This window comes from Cervus canadensis, chromosome 19, assembly GCF_019320065.1.
Source record: "Cervus canadensis isolate Bull #8, Minnesota chromosome 19, ASM1932006v1, whole genome shotgun sequence".
In the NCBI taxonomy this organism is placed as follows: Eukaryota; Metazoa; Chordata; class Mammalia; order Artiodactyla; family Cervidae; genus Cervus; species Cervus canadensis.
The window spans coordinates 41,499,377-41,516,164 of NC_057404.1; the positions used below are offsets into that span (position 1 = coordinate 41,499,377).

The following is a 16,788-nucleotide window of genomic DNA, read 5'->3' on the forward strand; positions in this document are numbered from 1 at the left end:
AAATACACTGCTTCATTGTCTTCTGGCTTTCATTGTTTCCAAAAAGAGTGTCCCGTCATTCTTACGTCTTTATTCCTCTGTACATAATGTGTCAAGTGTTTTCTGTCAGCTTTTTACTTTTTCTCTTCATTGCTAGTTTTCAGCAATTTGATTATGTTAAGCTTTAGTGTCATATTTTTCATGTTTCTTGTTCTTTGTGATTTATTGAGATTCTTGAATCTCTGAGTTTCTATTTTTATTGAATTTTAAAACTTTTCAGCCATTATTTTTTAAATACTTTTTCCATACACTCCTTTTTTTTCTCTTCTAGAACATTAATCTCATGTATCAGTATATTTGGCCATTTAAAATTGTGCCACAGCTCATGAATGATCTGTTCTTTTTCTTTTTCACTTTTCTCTGTTTCATTTCAGATAGTTCTATTACTGTGTCCTCAAGTTCACTAAACATTTTGTCTACAGTGTCTAATTTGTTCTTAATTTCATCTAGTGTATTTTTCTTCCCAAACATTGTAATTTCCATCTTTACAGGCTTTTGGGGGAATATTGCAAATATTTTTGAGCATTGGGATAAAGTTAAATTTGAGACTAGTTTGGCCTTTTCTGGACTGACTTTTAAGCTTTTTTAGGGAGACCAGAGCAGACTTTAATCTAGGGTTAACTTGAAACCATTACTAAGGCAGTGTCTTTCTAAGTGTCCACTCGAATCCTTCATGTTTCACAAGATTTCTTGCACTACCCTAGCCCCGTGTATGCTCCAGAAGCAGCTTTATCCGTGCTTCTGCTGGTTCTTTTCCCAACCGTGGGTCATCTCCCCGCACTCACGCTCCGAGTGTCCCTCTGTGGGACTCTCCTCACTGGTGTCTGCCCGTGAATTCTGTCCTTGTCGGTCTCCTCTGTCCCCTCCACTCAGGGAGAGCAGCAGGCTGTGTTTCAGCTGCCCCTCCCTACGCTGCAGCCAGGAAGCTCTCTCTCGGTATCAGTGAAGCATAATTTTAAGACTCACCGTGTTTGTCTTCCTTTCCTCTAGGTTCACTGTCCTAAGCCATCTATTGTCCAGGGTATGAACACTGCTTTTTGTTGTTTAAAGTGAGAAGCTTACATGGTCTTCGTTGCTCTGCTATTACCTAAAGCAGAAGACGGACTTCTGTATTGTTTCATTTATTCCCAGAGTAAATCCATTATTCATGTGATAATCCTGGAGAAGGAAATGGCAACCCACTCCAGGATTCTTGCCTAGAAAATTCCATGGACAGAGGAGCCTGGCGGGCTACAGTGCATGGGGTCGCAAATAGTCGGACACAACTGAGTGACTAACACTTCATGTGATAATGATGATGTCTTTTTCACAGGGGTTAAATTAGGTAATATACATGAAAAACCCTTTATGGATGGTGAAGTGTGAAGTGCGACACCATTTTGTCAATGCTGTTACCTTGTTTTCCCATAATTACAGATGTCCTGTATAGTAGTAAGGACTAACAGGCCAGACTATGGAGGTGCTCTTTCTGAAAATCTGACTGTTTCTCCACACTTATCATTTTGCCATAGTGCATATTTTTCTGTGCTGGATAAATTCCTGCATTTACTCATCCAACAGACATTTTTTAAACACCCAGTGTCAAGCGCTGTTCTTGGCACCAGATCTCTCTGCTCTCCAGGAGGTTATATTTTGTATTTTCTTCTCGCTGTGTGTCTCAGCTGTCCTACATTTTTTCATCACTGTGTGGACCCCCATCTCATTTCATCTCTGAGCCTCTGTCTGAGTGCTCATCTCATTCTGCCTTTACCTCATATATTTTCTTTGTCTAGTTTATCTGGCCTTCCAACATTATCTTATTCTTTATTTCATTTGATCCAGTTGTCATAATATTTCTGTCTTTCCTCTACTAATATTTTTTTTCCCTTCCAAGTAAAAGCCAGAGAAAAAGAAGGATCCTTACAGAAGCTTACAAGACTTTAAAAGATCTGTGCCCCGCTTATTTCTCTGAACTTACATACAGCTGCACATGCTGATGACTGCTTGCTTGTCTCACTCCAACCACAGTGGCCTCCTTGCCATTGTTGTCTTGTGGACACCAGCCATGGTCCTACTTCAGGGTCTCTGCACTTGCTGTTCCTTCCATCTTAGACATGCTTTTTCTACATATCCACGTCCCAACCTTCATTTCCTTCCAAGTCTTGGCTCAGTTGACATCTTTTCAGTGAGGCCCTTGCTGGCCTCTCTCTATCTAAAAAAATATTTTATAATTTTTAGAAATTTATTTTTAGAAATATCTGTTTTGCTGTGTCCGGTCTTAGTCGCAGCATGTGAACTCTTAGTTAGGCATGTGGGATCTAGTTCCCCGACTAGGGATAGAACCTGAGCCCCTGCACTGGGAACTCAAAGGGTTCTGGCCACCAGACCACCAGGCATGTCCTATCTCCAAATTTTTAAGTGTCGGGCCTTCTACTTCTGCCCTTCCCGTTTCCCATTCCTTGTTTTTCTTGGTAACACTTTTTACCTTTTAAATTATGACTTACTTGTTTCCTTTCTCTCTGTTGTTGCACTTGTTTTCTCTCTGTTGTTACAGTAACATATGAACTCTGTGAAGTCAGGGATTCCTTTACTGTTGACAGAAGCACCCAGGACACTGCCTGGCAATATGAAGCAAAATAAATATTTGTTGAATTTGAATGAGTCTCCTTGGTACACTTTTTTTTTTTTTTTTTGCCTATTTGTTATATTAGATTTATTGAACACACTTCTTTGTTTCATGTACTTTATTTTAAAAAGTGAATTGCTGGAGCACTTCATATATTTTCTTAAAAATTCCCTGAATTGCTTTAATGAGCATATTTTGTTCTATAGATATGTAGCCTTTGCCATATAAAAGGTTCTCCTTCCCTCATTAAAGGTGAACCTGAAGACTTAGTGCATGTGGAGAGTAGACATTCTAGTGATCATAAATAATTCCAACCTTAGAGAGAGCCCAGGAGGAGATGGGGTTCTAGGTAGACTTTAAATCCCATCAAGGCCCAAGGACGATCCACAAGGAAAAAATAATCTTCCAAATATAGCATTTCATGTATTATTTTTTAAAAGTTTGTTAAGTTAGTATATCTGGAATTTAAATTTCCTTTTATACAACTCTCCTAGAAAATACTTTAAAATGAGTTTAGGTGAAACTTTCTTATTAAGGTATGTATACCCCAGTCCCTGAATCATAATTTGCAAGTCTAATAAGCTTTGAAAACCAGAAGATTTTTCTGAGTTCACCACAGACTGATTTGGTGGCAAAGCCCAGCCTGACCTGACGTGCAGCTGGTGATAGCAGTGTGGCTGAGGGTCTGTGCGTGTTTTCTCCATCCTCTTTGTTAGAGTAAAACAGGACTGTAGTCTCTGTCTGCCTAACTTTTGGTTGTTGTTGCCGTTACTGTTTTTCCTCCAGCTTTGCAAACCTGGGTATACTTCATGTGACAAAGAAAAAAGTATTTGAAACACTGGAAGCACGGATGACAGATGCCTGTATAAGGGGCTACAATCCCGGCCTTTTGGTGCATCCTGATCTTGCCTATTTGCAGGCAGAAGGTGGAGGAGACCGGCAGCTCACAGGTGAGTGTCCCTCCAGCCTCAGTCCTTTGAGCACTCTGGTTTTTCTTCCCCTGTGCGTAGACCTGGAGCTCATCTCACCCTCAGTCTGTGCCCCAGGCTGCTCCCGCCCTGAAACCACTCAGAAGCCTCTGATGGCATCTTGCTACTGCTAGAACAACCTCTGTACTGCCATAGCCGAGCATACGAAGCCTGACTCCAGCCCCCTTTCCAGCTTTATCTCAGGTTCCACCTGGTCCCCACCTCTTCCCATCACCCCCTCAAACACTGATGCACTCCTACCTCTACCTAAAATACCACGCTTCCCTCTTCAACCTGTCAAAACCAGTTCAGAATTCAAGACTCAAAGAACACCTCCTTTGTTATAACTCCTCCAGCTCACCTTAGCATAAGGAATCTTCCTTTCTTTGGGCTCTCGGGCACATTATTCAGCTATCCTCTTTATCATAAAAAAATGCTATGATATTATATTTTCCTGCCTTGTGTTTTTTCTTTCAACCCCAATGTTTGTCCCATGACATGTGCCGTTTTTGCTTTTCTGTGTTGTCCTTTCGTCTAGCCGTCCTGCCACCAGTTCACACTCAGGTGCTCCAAAAGCAGTCATCATTTTCCCATAAACATGTTCTGTCTTCTGATATTCATCCTCGGAACCTTCACGTCATCTTTGAGGCCCCCTTCTCACCTTTGCTGCCTCTCCATCCAGTTTGTGATCCAGCTCTTCTGTGCTCTGTGGGGTTCCATTCCTCATGCCGATTTTTTGTTGCTGTCTCTGTCCCTCGCTACTTCTAATCTGGTTTATGTCCTCTGACCAGACGGATCTCACTACAGCCTGCACATCACCACTATTCAAGGTCTCCCTGTTGCCTACAAAATCCAAATTCCAGACCCTGGCATTTTAGGCATCCCGAGAGCTGGCCCCAGTCTGCATTTCCAACTGTCTCCCACAACACTCCTTCCTGTCAAACTGAACCGCTCCATACAAGCACCATGGTTTCTCTCTTCCTCTCCTTGGCACATCCTTTCTCTTCCTGGGATGTCTTTATTCATTCTCTTCCTGAGTTCAGGTTCTACCATCCTTTCAAGATTCAGGGCAATGTCTCTTCTGCTCCAAAGCCTCTGGATTCTCCCCTCCTTTGAGGTTTTGTATCACTTCAACTGTACCTCTTTTGTAATACTCTTCACCTGAAGTATCACCTCTTATGATTTTATAAGTTAAGTCCAGTCACATCCATCGATAAGAAAGCTCCGTCACAGGGACAGGAGCCAAATGCAGTGAGTTATTTGGCTCCTTAACTGCAGTTTTTGAGTTCCTGCTTGCTATGTGCCAGGTACTATGCTGGGCGCTATGGGATGAATAGAGCTTCGGGGATATTTAATTTCCTTAAAAATTTTTTTAATTTATTTTTTAATTGATGGAAAATTGCTTTACAATTTTGTGTTGGTTTCTGCCGTACACCAGTGCAAATCATTACATACATATCCCCTCCCTCCTGAACCTGTCTCCCCTGCCTCCACCCTCACCCCTCTAGATTGTCACAGAGTACCAGACTGGGCTCCCTGTGTTATTTAGTGACGTCCCACTCTCTGTTTTACACATGATAGTGTATATATATTTATCACTGCTGGAATATTTGATTTTCACGTTCCTCAACACAACTGAGGCACAGTCAGCTACTCCCTTCCATTTCCATCACACCCTTTGTGTCTTGGGAGAGGTCAGGGGATGATAGGAAAGGAATGAGGCCATTTGTCACATACAGGATAGTTTTCACTGTGATCCAAAAACAATGCAGGCCTTCTTCTGATGCCTTTATGTTGGGATGATGTAGATAATTCTTAAAATTTTATTAGCAATATGAAGAATTTCAAAAGAGAAAAATGACTTTTACTTTAAGTTGATGTGCTTAATTGGGGCTTTATAAAAGCACTTGATCTAAAATGTTCGTACTTTCGCCTTTCCCTGGACATGAACACCCTGTGTTGTCTGGTCCTAGATCGGGAAAAAGAAATCATCCGCCAGGCAGCTCTTCAGCAGACGAAGGAGATGGACCTCAGCGTGGTACGGCTCATGTTTACAGCTTTCCTCCCAGACAGTACCGGCAGCTTCACGCGGCGCCTGGAACCCGTGGTGTCGGACGCCATCTACGACAGCAGTGAGTACTTGACTGCTGACCTGAGGCAGCTTGCTGCAAAGTCAGGACCAGACTTCCATCCCCACCCTGGCAGTTACTGACTAGCTCTGCTTCCTGGGGAAAGTAACTTAATCCCTTGGAGCCTCATGTTTATCATCTGCAAAATAAGAATACTGAAGTCTAGCTTAAAAAGTTGATGTCAAGATTAAAAGTGAAATATGGTGAGGCGCTCAATAAATCTCCTTCCTCATCTTTGTTAAAGCCTTTTACATGCAATGCCAAATTTCTTATTATTTATGCATTCTTTACTATGAGGCTATATTGCTGGGGCTCTTAGATGGGAAAAATAGTTGGGGCTCTGAAGAGAAGTTAATGAAAGATAACTCTTATACTTACCCATTTTCACTCTTGCATGTTACAGCTTTATCCATTTAGGAACTTCAGGTTAACTAAATGAGCAGTACAGATATTTTGATATTTTGTGGCTTCAAAATTCTATTTCCATCTGTAGTTCCTGGAGTTTTTGAGAAGATTTTACAGTGGTCTTTGGCATTTACCATGCAGATTTCTTATTTGGTATGCATGGGCTTTATTAAACAGATGGATATTTCCAAACTGTCTGTAAGGGCAGTATTTAAGCTCATTAAAAGGTCATAGAGTTTAGTCTAAGTAGAAAACTCCATGCCCCAAGTACAACAGCTAACTGATTTCTCTAATTTAAACAGGTTTAAAGGGAAGTGAAAGCTTTATAAAATGTTTTAGGCTCCTATACCAAAGATCACTTTAAAATGCAGCTGTTAGAACAACAAAAAAAAGGAAGCTTTTATACTATTACCACACAAAACTTTACCTCTTAACCACACAGAATTCTAATTTAGTTTGGGAAAAGGAAATATAATATCTTCGTTTTTCTTTTCTATAGAATAAAAATTAATAGTTTCAGAAACCTGTACTTTTCCTAAATTTCTAGGACTCTTGTAAATGGTGTATCAGTACCATGGATGTAAGTTTGGGGTTGAAGTCTTGACCTAATTGAAATTCCACACATCCTTTAGCTTGGAACTTCCTGAAACATCAGAAAAGTTCTTTCTCTTTCTCTATTAATATCTCTTACTGTGTTCGTGGGAGAAATGAATACTGCTCCTTTCTGCCTCATCTACTTTGGGGATAATGAATGAGCCATGCCCAAGCAGTGCTCTGAGGATTTCAGAAGGCACTTTTTATCCATATTTTTGTAATAGCAATATGAGTGAAAGCATCTGTTTGAATTTTCTTTTGGTTAAGTATGCTTTGGTTAAGGTCCCTCACAGAAGGTCCCATGTGAAGCTGACGATAAATCATGATGTTTGTTGTTTTTCTCCTGTGAACAGAAGCCCCCAATGCGTCTAACTTGAAAATAGTAAGAATGGACAGGACAGCTGGATGTGTAACTGGAGGGGAAGAGATTTATCTTCTCTGTGACAAGGTTCAGAAAGGTAAATACAGGCTCTGATCTCAAGATGTGAAATGTAATTCTGAGTGTGTTTATGAGTCACTTTTTGGCAATGAGCCCAGTAACATCTCTCCTGTGGCGTAGAACTCCTTTTAAAAATTTATACATTTCCTCTCTTCCAAAATTAAGTTGTCCATGTTATTTCTTAACCCAACTAATTCATTTAAAATTTTCAACAGACGTGAAGTGAAAGTCAAAGTTGCTCAGTCGTGTCCGACTCCTTGCAACCCCATGGACTATTCAGTCCATGGAATTCTCTAGGCCAGAATATTGGAATGGGTGGCCTTTCCCTTCTCCAGGGGATCTTCCCAACCCAGGGATCAAACCCAGGTCTCCCACGTTGTAGAGAGAAATAAGAAAATAGTGATCATTGTAATCAGTGATATTTCAGTGTTTTTATGCTTTTAACTTTGATATGTGAACTTTAAATAAATGAGTAATAGCCCATGCTTCACTTACACACACACGCATGATAAATGTTTTACATAGTGTAAAATTGTTAATTTTTTTCTCTTACAGTGCTTTGTTGCAACACTGAGAGTTTCTCTGGATATCTTCACATGACATTATGATGTCATTTAAGAAAAAGAAAGGATAAGGGCTATAAGGAAATTCTCACAGCATATTTCTCTCATAATTTTCACTTTCAGAAAAGGTCTTAGCATTTATCTCTCACTAAATATAGCACAAGATTGATAAGTTAGGATAAGCAGGAGATCGTTATTTTCTCAAGCTTTACTCATTTTAAAAATAAAACCATAAAAGGTATACCATAATAAAGATACACTCACTACAAGCAGTTACCTAGCTGCTTACTCTGATGAGCATTTTCAGAGCAAGCAGCTGATTAACTGGAAATGTAGCTCCTATTTAAAGAACTATGGCTTTAAAAAAAGAAAATTTTCCTTTGAGGCTGAATGCTCTCAAATAAAAAGTCAGAAAAAAAAATGAGATCAGATTTTAAGGTAAAGGTGTATATCTTTGTCCCCAGAATGGTTACACTTTCTCTGCAGATTCTGGCATCAGCTTTCTTTTAACCAGTTCTATCCAAGCAATGTGCGTTTCCGGATCGCTGGGTGTACATACGATGGGTAAACACAATCTAAGTACCTTTATTTGTAAATGTGACTGTTAGTCATCATCATTACATTGAAATGGCTAATTAAGAGAAGTTTGATACCTAGTTTAAAGAATCTGAATAACTAGGTCCAGGGTAGTCCTATGAATGTCTTACCCAACCCTAATATTTCTAAAATTCTATTTAAATAGAAATATACGTTTAGTTTTTGCAAGTCAATAGTGTACTCCTCCCTGTGAATTAGGAAGTGAAGCCAGGGAGATGCCAACCTGAGTTATATTGTCATATTTCTGCAGGAGTCGAATCCATGACTGAAGTGTGAAATTCAGACATTCTAATTTAACCCAAAGGGACTAGACCAACGTGTAATTTTGGCGGTTTCTCAACAGGGACTCCTAGGACATTGCAGAGAGGCCGCGTGGGAGGGCGCTTAAGAGCCTGGGGTCTGAGCCTGCAGTGTCCGTGTTCAAACCCTGGTCTCTCCTGACTAACCGTTCAACCTTAGATAAGTTACTTAACCGCTGCGAACTCCAGTTTCTCTTCTGCAGCATGAGGATATTAATAGTAAACTTGCATCACAGAGCTGAAGAAGGAATCAGTTAATACATGCATATAAAATCACTTAGAACAGTGTCTGCCAAATAGTAAACTTTAAATTAAATTTTGTTAACGTAAATCTGTATCCAGGTGAACCACCTTTTGGGATTCTGATATTCTTCACTATCTTTCATGTTCCTGGAGGGTGAACTGGTTTAGGGATGGAGAAGTTATTCAAAGATTGACTAAGAGAAAACTCAGATTGAATAGGTAAATCTAGAATTCTGTCCTTACAAACGAAACTTGGGGCCCATTACTATGGTAACAAAAAAATTTTACTAAAAATTTTAAGTAATTCAGAAGTCTATTTTATATTAATTACTTTCAAAAAAGGTTAAGTACATAGTAGGTGGACTCTTGAACCAGCTTTATTTTTCATCACATTTATGAATGTTATTATACTGTGTGAAATTATACACCTGAACATGACTGTTTACAGATGACATCCAGATTCGATTTTACGAAGAGGAGGAAAATGGTGGAATTTGGGAAGGATTTGGAGATTTTTCCCCCACGGATGTTCATAGACAAGTAAGTGGGTGATGATAAGGATGATAAGTAAGTGGATGGTAAGGAAGATGATACTATGTTTTCTGCCTTGTTGAAATTCAGTACTTAGATTCCAAGTATAAAAAAGAAAAAATGATAAATATTTATGTAACTTTCATCAAAGAGCACTGTGTCTTGGAAGTGTTCCAGAAAAGATTCCTACCATAGAATTATGGGCAAAGCTCTGTCAGGTATGTGATCACCTAGATGCAAGCCAGTGACCCTCAAACCCTTAAGTAGAAATGTGTTGCATATTTCACTCATCTGTTCAGACTGATAACAAAATATCATAGACTGAGTGAATAAAAGAAAAGCAGTCTTTTGCTTGTGGTTCTGGAGCCTATAAGTCCCAGATCAAGGTCTGACAGGGTTGGTTCCTGACGAGGGCTCTCTCCCTAGTTGGCAGACAGCCACCTTCTTGTTATGTCCTAACATGGCAGAGAGAGAAGCAGCTCTCTGGTGTCTTTTCTTTTTATTTTTCCCTTTTTTGGTGCCTCTTCTTTTAAGACCACTAATCCTATCCAATCAGGGCCTTACCCTTATGACGTCATTTAACCTTACTTATTTCCATAAAGGCCCTATCTCCTAATACAGCCACACTACGGGGTCTTCACCATACAACTTTGAGGGAAACACAGTCTGTAATGGTATTCTCCCAGAGTAACACGAGGAGACCTGTTAAAAGGGTATTCTAATGAAAAGTGTTGACAGGAGAATTCTTCTAGTTGAGGCTGATATCATCATGATAAATCAAGATCTCCCAAGAACAATTAAGTGTATGACAAAGAGATGAAAATGCTGAATCCTCATCTTAACAATTACTCTGAGTGATTAAGGAATACAATTTTCACACACACACACACAAAATGGAAAGAATCCAAATGTCCATCAGTTAGTGGCCAGTTAAGTAAACGTTAGGGGATATTATACAGTTATCAAAAAAGAATGAATACAGACTAACATGGAAAGATCTCAAAGATACAACACTGAAATTTTTTAAAAGACACATATGAAACAAAGTGTATATAACAAAGATTCTGTGTTCATGTTTACATAGCATAAAGAAACTCTGGAAGGTTCTGTGCATAACTGTTAGATTAAACATTAATTTTGTGGATGAAATTAAAAAAAAAAACACTAAATCTGTTTATTCTTATACTAGCAGACACCAAGGAGGCTGTCTTAGAGGCGTTACAGATGCCTGTGTGTGTCTAGAGCCTTGGCCATCCTCCCCTCACAGTATGCTGACCCTGTTACTGTGTCTCCCTTAAGGGTTTAGCTTTTTGCTATGGTTGTTGGCTGGCCAGGAGGCCCACAGTGGTACCAACCATCCTCCTCTCTCTCTTTCCATTATATCTTTATGATATTGCAGTAAATAATCTTGGAGGCTTTTAAGGCTCTTTTGGGAAAGTGGATGTATGCAATGTATTTTATTCACATGGTTATTTACACTGAAAGACATTTGAAACTTTAGACGAATGAACTAATGAGGATTTGCAGTACATTGGCATAATCTTATATTTCAATTTCACGTTGGCAATAGAATAAAAATATATGGGTACAGAATTCCAAGGTTGTAACTTTCTCTAGGGTGTTGTATTTTTTTAATACACTGTGTCTAAGCATTGGGCATAAAGAATGTATTTAATGAGTACCACTGCTGTAAAAGAAATGTAGTCCTACTCCAACATTTGGATCTTTGTATCCTGCAGTTTGCCATTGTCTTCAAAACTCCAAAGTATAAGGATGTCAACATTACAAAACCAGCCTCTGTGTTCGTCCAGCTTCGGAGGAAATCTGATTTGGAAACTAGCGAACCAAAACCTTTCCTCTACTATCCTGAAATCAAAGGTAACTCAGTTGTTTAAACACTTGCGCTTGTTCCAACAAGAGGCCAGGCTGTTGAGAAAAGGTCAGGCAGTCACCCTGTTTGACCAGCTTCCTAGTAACTGGTTCCTGGGTCCATGGTACTTCTTTTTAGAGACGAAAGAAGTAATATATGATTTTAGGGTCATGTTTCCACCAAGTTTTATATGAGGTTGAGCATTTAAAATTTCTCTTTGAATTTGAGAGTCTATCATTTATTGAAGAACTCAGGGGTCAGGCAGTTGAGATGAAAACATAAGGCTTGCTGTCTAGGAGAATCAGCCGCTGGCCTCACACAGTTGAGCAGAAGACTCAGCCACCGTGCAGTGCAGAGCCATACAAATGGTAAGGCAGCGCTCTATTCCTCACAAAGGATGCACCAAGAAGGAGAGAAAATAGTCTCCTTAAATTGTTATAATGCAAATTATTATTTTGGTAATTCCAAAAGTAAAACAGCCACGAAAACATAGGATAATGCCAAGGAGAGAGAACCCTCGATTCTGAAGAAGCCACAAGAAGAAAGCTTCTTCAAGGTCATGAAAGTTGGGCATGTCTTTCAGTGGTTGAGTGTGCCGCAGAGAAGGAAAGGGTTCCCCTGGCTTAGGAACAGTCAGTGTATGTTCAGAGAAAAGTGAGGCTAAGGCGCACCCAGAGGGACTCCTGAAGGAGGGCAGGAAGGAAGGGCTAGGCTCTGGGGTGCTATGACTGGAGCCTACAGAATTGTGCTTTGAAATTGGAAACGGGAAGGACCAGGCCAGTTTAGATTTAGATTGATGCCTCTGCCTTCTCTACATAGACCCTGAAGAGACTGTCTGGGCAGCAGTGAGTCAGAAGAATAATGCAAGAATCCCAGTAAGAAAGGGTGAGGTTAGTGAAGCTCTTAGTGCAGTGGTGTGAAAGGAGAACGTAGATCCATGAGGCAGTGCAGTGATGATGTCAGGAGGACCCAGCTGTTGGTTGGGGTAAGAAGTGAAGGAGAAAATCAGGAGTCATAGATGACCCTGGGAAGATTGTGAGGTGGGTGAATTGATGAACGATCAGTGGAGCAGAAGTAGATTTGGGTGGGCAAAGGCAGAAGTCAGTTTAAATCATGTTGCATTTTAGGTTCCTGTGGCCGTTCAAAAGACAGGACTGGAATCCAAGCGGGCAGAATGGGAAATGCAGCCATGAGAATCCTCTCAAAATGAGTATAACAGGCCCCAAAAGTATTTGTTAACCTGGAGTCCACTGACTCCTCTGCAGGTCCATGGCTAGAAATGTACTTTAAAACAACTCAGTTTCTTTGTAATCCTATTTTGTATTTTACATACCGAAAACTATGATCCTAAGAAGAGATCCAGGCTGCAAAAGAAGCTGTAGCACAGACAAAATTAGAAGGCCCTGGACTAGAGGGAAGTGAGAGTGGGGAGGGCGAGGCACCCAGGTCCTGGCTGAGGCTGGAACCTGCAAAGGTGCCGCGGCAGCCACGCACACGCCTGCTGATCCTGTGACAGCAGCCTGCGATGGCTAGTTTTCTAAGAGGCTTGCTTTTCCTAGAATTCATGTTGTGGCAGCAGCACTTAGAAAATGGTTCCGTGCATTCTTGTTTCTTTTCTGAGCTTGTGACGTCTCCACAGATGGGTCAGGTTCACAGTGCATTTTGTTGATGGTTTGAAAACACTGTCAGCAGAGGAGACTTTTTTCTCTCCATATGAAATTTCATGTGAAATTCCGGTGTATAAAGCTGAGCAGCTCTATGTAAAATGAGGCGGCAAGCCCTGCCCACTTGGCTTCCCCAGGAGTGGCCACTTCCCCGCTTTGGATTAACATCCTTCTATAAAAGTAGACACAAAACAGAAACAGGGCAAATTTTTTGGACTTTCTGAGGGGAAAAAAAAAAATAGGTTTCTTCTCTTACAACATGTTCAAATTAATGTCAATTTTTCTAATACAGAGAATTGGTTTAATAAAGGCAACTCAGATTCCCTACCCATGTATGAGCCTAGAAATATTCAAAGCTGAACTTGGTTTCTAGGCTGCCGGAGTCTATTTCCCAGTGGTATCTGTGTATGGATACAGCAGGGGTACATCAGACTATTACGCTCGTTGCTACTCTATTATAGTAGGAGCTGTCTTGGGTTGGGGTCTCCTGAAAGTTCAAAACTTCACCTCTATGCAAGAAGCACTTACCTTCCAGGCTATCACTGACTAAAAACCCCATCTATACAAATAGTAAAAAGAACCACCTGGAAAAATAAGAGTTAATAGTTGAGCTCCACAGAAAGAATGGCCAACACGTACCAGGATTGAGTTGTGAAATTATGTGCGTGGTCTGAGTCACTTCAGTCGTTTTCGACTCTTTAAGACCCCATGGTCTGTAACCCGCCAGGCTCTTCCGTCCATGGGATTCTGCAGGCAAGAATACTGAAGTGGGTTGCCAGGCCCTCCTGCAGGGGATCTTCCCAACCCAGGGATTGAACCCACATCTCTTGTGTCTCCTGCATTGGCAGGCAGGTTCTTTACCACTGCCAACACCTGGGAAGCCCTGTTGTAAGATTAGAACTGTTTTATTGAAGATAACAAATTACCTTAGTCTATAAAACCTTCTGGATTATAAAATCCCAGGTTGAAATAATCACAAGGGGAAATAATCACACCAGACCTGTGACTGGCCAGAAAAGTAGCAGGTCATTTAGCATCAGAGTAATTATATGGAAACGAATCCAAACTGTGCAATCCAAAGAATCACTGTCTTCATTTCTCAGAAGTCATTGAACGTACCTTCCACTGCCCCCAGCTCCTGGACTCACTCCCTGTCTCATTGCCTTGTTTCATATTCTTCACTTATTTTTATCAATATGTAAAATTATCTTACCTATTAATTTATGTGTCTGTTGTCTTATTTGTACTTCTAGTAGGAAGAATGTTCTTGAGATCACAGATTTGGTCTTTCATGTTTATTGCTACATCTCAAACAGTGTATGTCACACAGAAGATGCTTATTAAAGATCTGAGACCTAAGTTACTGATTGACCCACTCAGTTGCTATCCTTATTCAAAACACTGGTAACTTGTTGGGTGCCACCAAGTAGGACGTTAGACAAAGCAGTATGTAATACTCCACTTGTTGCAGAGAGTCATCCAGCCCTGAACTCTGCATCCTTTATGGCCACTGACATTGTGTCTCATTAAAGTGTCATGGAGATGGTTGGGTCCAAGGAAACAATCAAAATAATCAAGAGAGGGATGGTTGGCAAGGGAAGAAGATAGTTGAGGAGCCGTTGTACAAAAGCAAAGAAAGACCACAATGACTTCTCAGTCTGAAAAGATGGGGACTAGGAAGAACTAGAATTGTAATCTTTCAATTACGAAAGGTGTGGTCAGGATGAATGCAGACATCCTTCTTTACTAGCAAACTAGAACCCGGAAAGCAAGAATGAGGTACTTTTAAGGCACATGCGGAGCAAAAGGTGGTAGAGGCTAAAAGTTGTATCGACATTTTGTGAACTAAGCTGTTATCTTAAGTCACCCTTTATTAAAGGAAGTGAAGATGCGTTGAGTGTTTCCCAAAAAGTGATGACATAATGGACTGCTCAGTACACCTTGTATCTGATCTTCACTCTTCCCTGACCTCATACAAGTCCCTTAACATCCTAGCTTCGGTTTCCTCTTCTGCACAGAAGAGCTTGTATTGAGCCCTTTTAGAATAGGTTGATGTTTCATAGTACATCCCATGGTCCACCATCGAAAATAGACCACAAGGATGAGTGAACCCAGCGTGAAAGTCCCCATGTTCAATTCCATGGAAATTCAGACCACAGGCTCTTTTATTTTAAAAAAGCTTGTTGTGGAGTTTACTATATCTATTTCTTGTCATTGACATCTTAATGACTGTAGGATAGTTAATATTTTTTTTTTTTGATAGTTAATATTTTTTAAATTGACTCTTAAAAGTTCCCATTTTACAATGAATGTAACCGGTGAATATCTGTTTTATAAGTCAAAAGGAATACATAGCAAATACCAAATGATCTCTTTGCTAGAAAGCATGTCAGTGGATAATATTTATTTCTGAAGGTGAATGTGTTGTCTGGTTTGCTCTTGTATTTCGTATTATTGATGAACTAATGTCTCATGTAAGATCAACAGTTTATAGGATGAGTAATAATTATGACTGTTAGTCATGATACAAATTTCTCCATGGAGAAATTTTGTAAATCTGTCCAAAGCCTCTTGTTGAGGAAATTGTTTAAGTTTCTCCACTTTGAAGTCGCCCTTTTCTAGTGGGAGCATGTGTTCGTCAAAGTTGACCCATGCTGGCTTTTGTTTTCCTGAATCTGAACAGGATTTGTTTTTAAAAGATGATTTTTTAAGTGTACTTTGCTACCGTACTTTCCCCTGCTTCATCTTTCAACTGCCCTTAGATGTTCACGAGATAATCAGTAAACAACAGCATTCTTCCTAGCCCTGAGACGGCTGAAACAACCACAGAATTAGAAATTTTGAAGATCTTTCTGAACATAAACAATGACCAGAACTGACCTGAAGAACCAGAAATAGGACAATTGCTAAGTATTGCGGTGCTGACTGAAAAAAAAAAGAATACCCTATTAAACAAAACCCAAACAGCTTCTTCACTCCTTTGTTTCCAAAGAGAGAAGGGAGGAAAAAAATGTATGGTGGGAAAATCAGAGAAGGTAAAGAAAGGGAAACAGAAAGAAGAAACAAGAATGCAACGATAGACCACAAAGGCGCTGGCAGAACTCAGAGGGGCCATGGGGCTGGTGAGAAGCGAAAGAAAAATAGAGTGATCACATAAGGAATGAGGGGGAAAGGTCTAAATAGTATCTAGAGCTGGACTGTCAAAAATCTCAGCGGGCATCACTGTATTTTAGTCAAGCAGTGGTCTTAAACTTTTTAGCCTCACATATTTCATGAGTCACCAACGGCTGCAGTTCCCTCTCTTGTTGTCTTTGCGGGATCCACCCATTTTTATTCTCATGGTGACCACGAAGAAGCAGCTTCTGTCACTTTCTGTCTGTGCTGTCTCTGCTTCTCACCTGTACACCGGTGACAGACCTTCCTGAAACACCATCCTGTACACGGCGTCCCCAGTTCAGAAACAATGCGTGGCTCTCCTGTCAGTTAAACCCCTTAGGTTCACAGTCCAGGGGCTTGACAGTGTGGTCCCATTCAGCCCCGATTCTCACCAGTTCCTGATAGAAAACTTCCACTTCAGCTAAACTGATGCCCTGTTGTTCTCGTAAGCATGCAGTGTACATTGGTTCCTTTGTTTCTCTCTCTCTGCATCCCCTCCCCAGAGCATCTTCCCTTTGCCCCCTCCTAATGGAAGGTTGATTCTGGAAGCCTTTCCTGAATTTCCAGCTCACGGGTACTCCCTCAAAGTCTTCCCATAAACTCCTGGAACCCTAGTTGGCACCATGAATTTTACATATATAGTATTATCATGTCCTCTCTGTCTTTCCCCTAAACCTTAAAATTAT

At 40.5% G+C, this 16,788-nt stretch overlaps 1 protein-coding gene across 2 annotated transcripts in view; it reads left to right on the forward strand.

The window, feature by feature from the left end:
- NFKB1 (nuclear factor kappa B subunit 1) overlaps positions 1 to 16,788 on the forward strand; it is a 121,905-nt gene that overhangs the window by 79,387 nt on the left and 25,730 nt on the right. For both annotated transcript variants that reach the window (XM_043438262.1, XM_043438263.1), the window contains exons 7-11: positions 3,431 to 3,594; positions 5,586 to 5,744; positions 7,094 to 7,198; positions 9,330 to 9,421; positions 11,152 to 11,290. In XM_043438262.1, the coding sequence (XP_043294197.1) occupies positions 3,431 to 3,594; positions 5,586 to 5,744; positions 7,094 to 7,198; positions 9,330 to 9,421; positions 11,152 to 11,290 (659 nt within the window). The remainder of the gene's footprint in view (positions 1 to 3,430; positions 3,595 to 5,585; positions 5,745 to 7,093; positions 7,199 to 9,329; positions 9,422 to 11,151; positions 11,291 to 16,788) is intronic.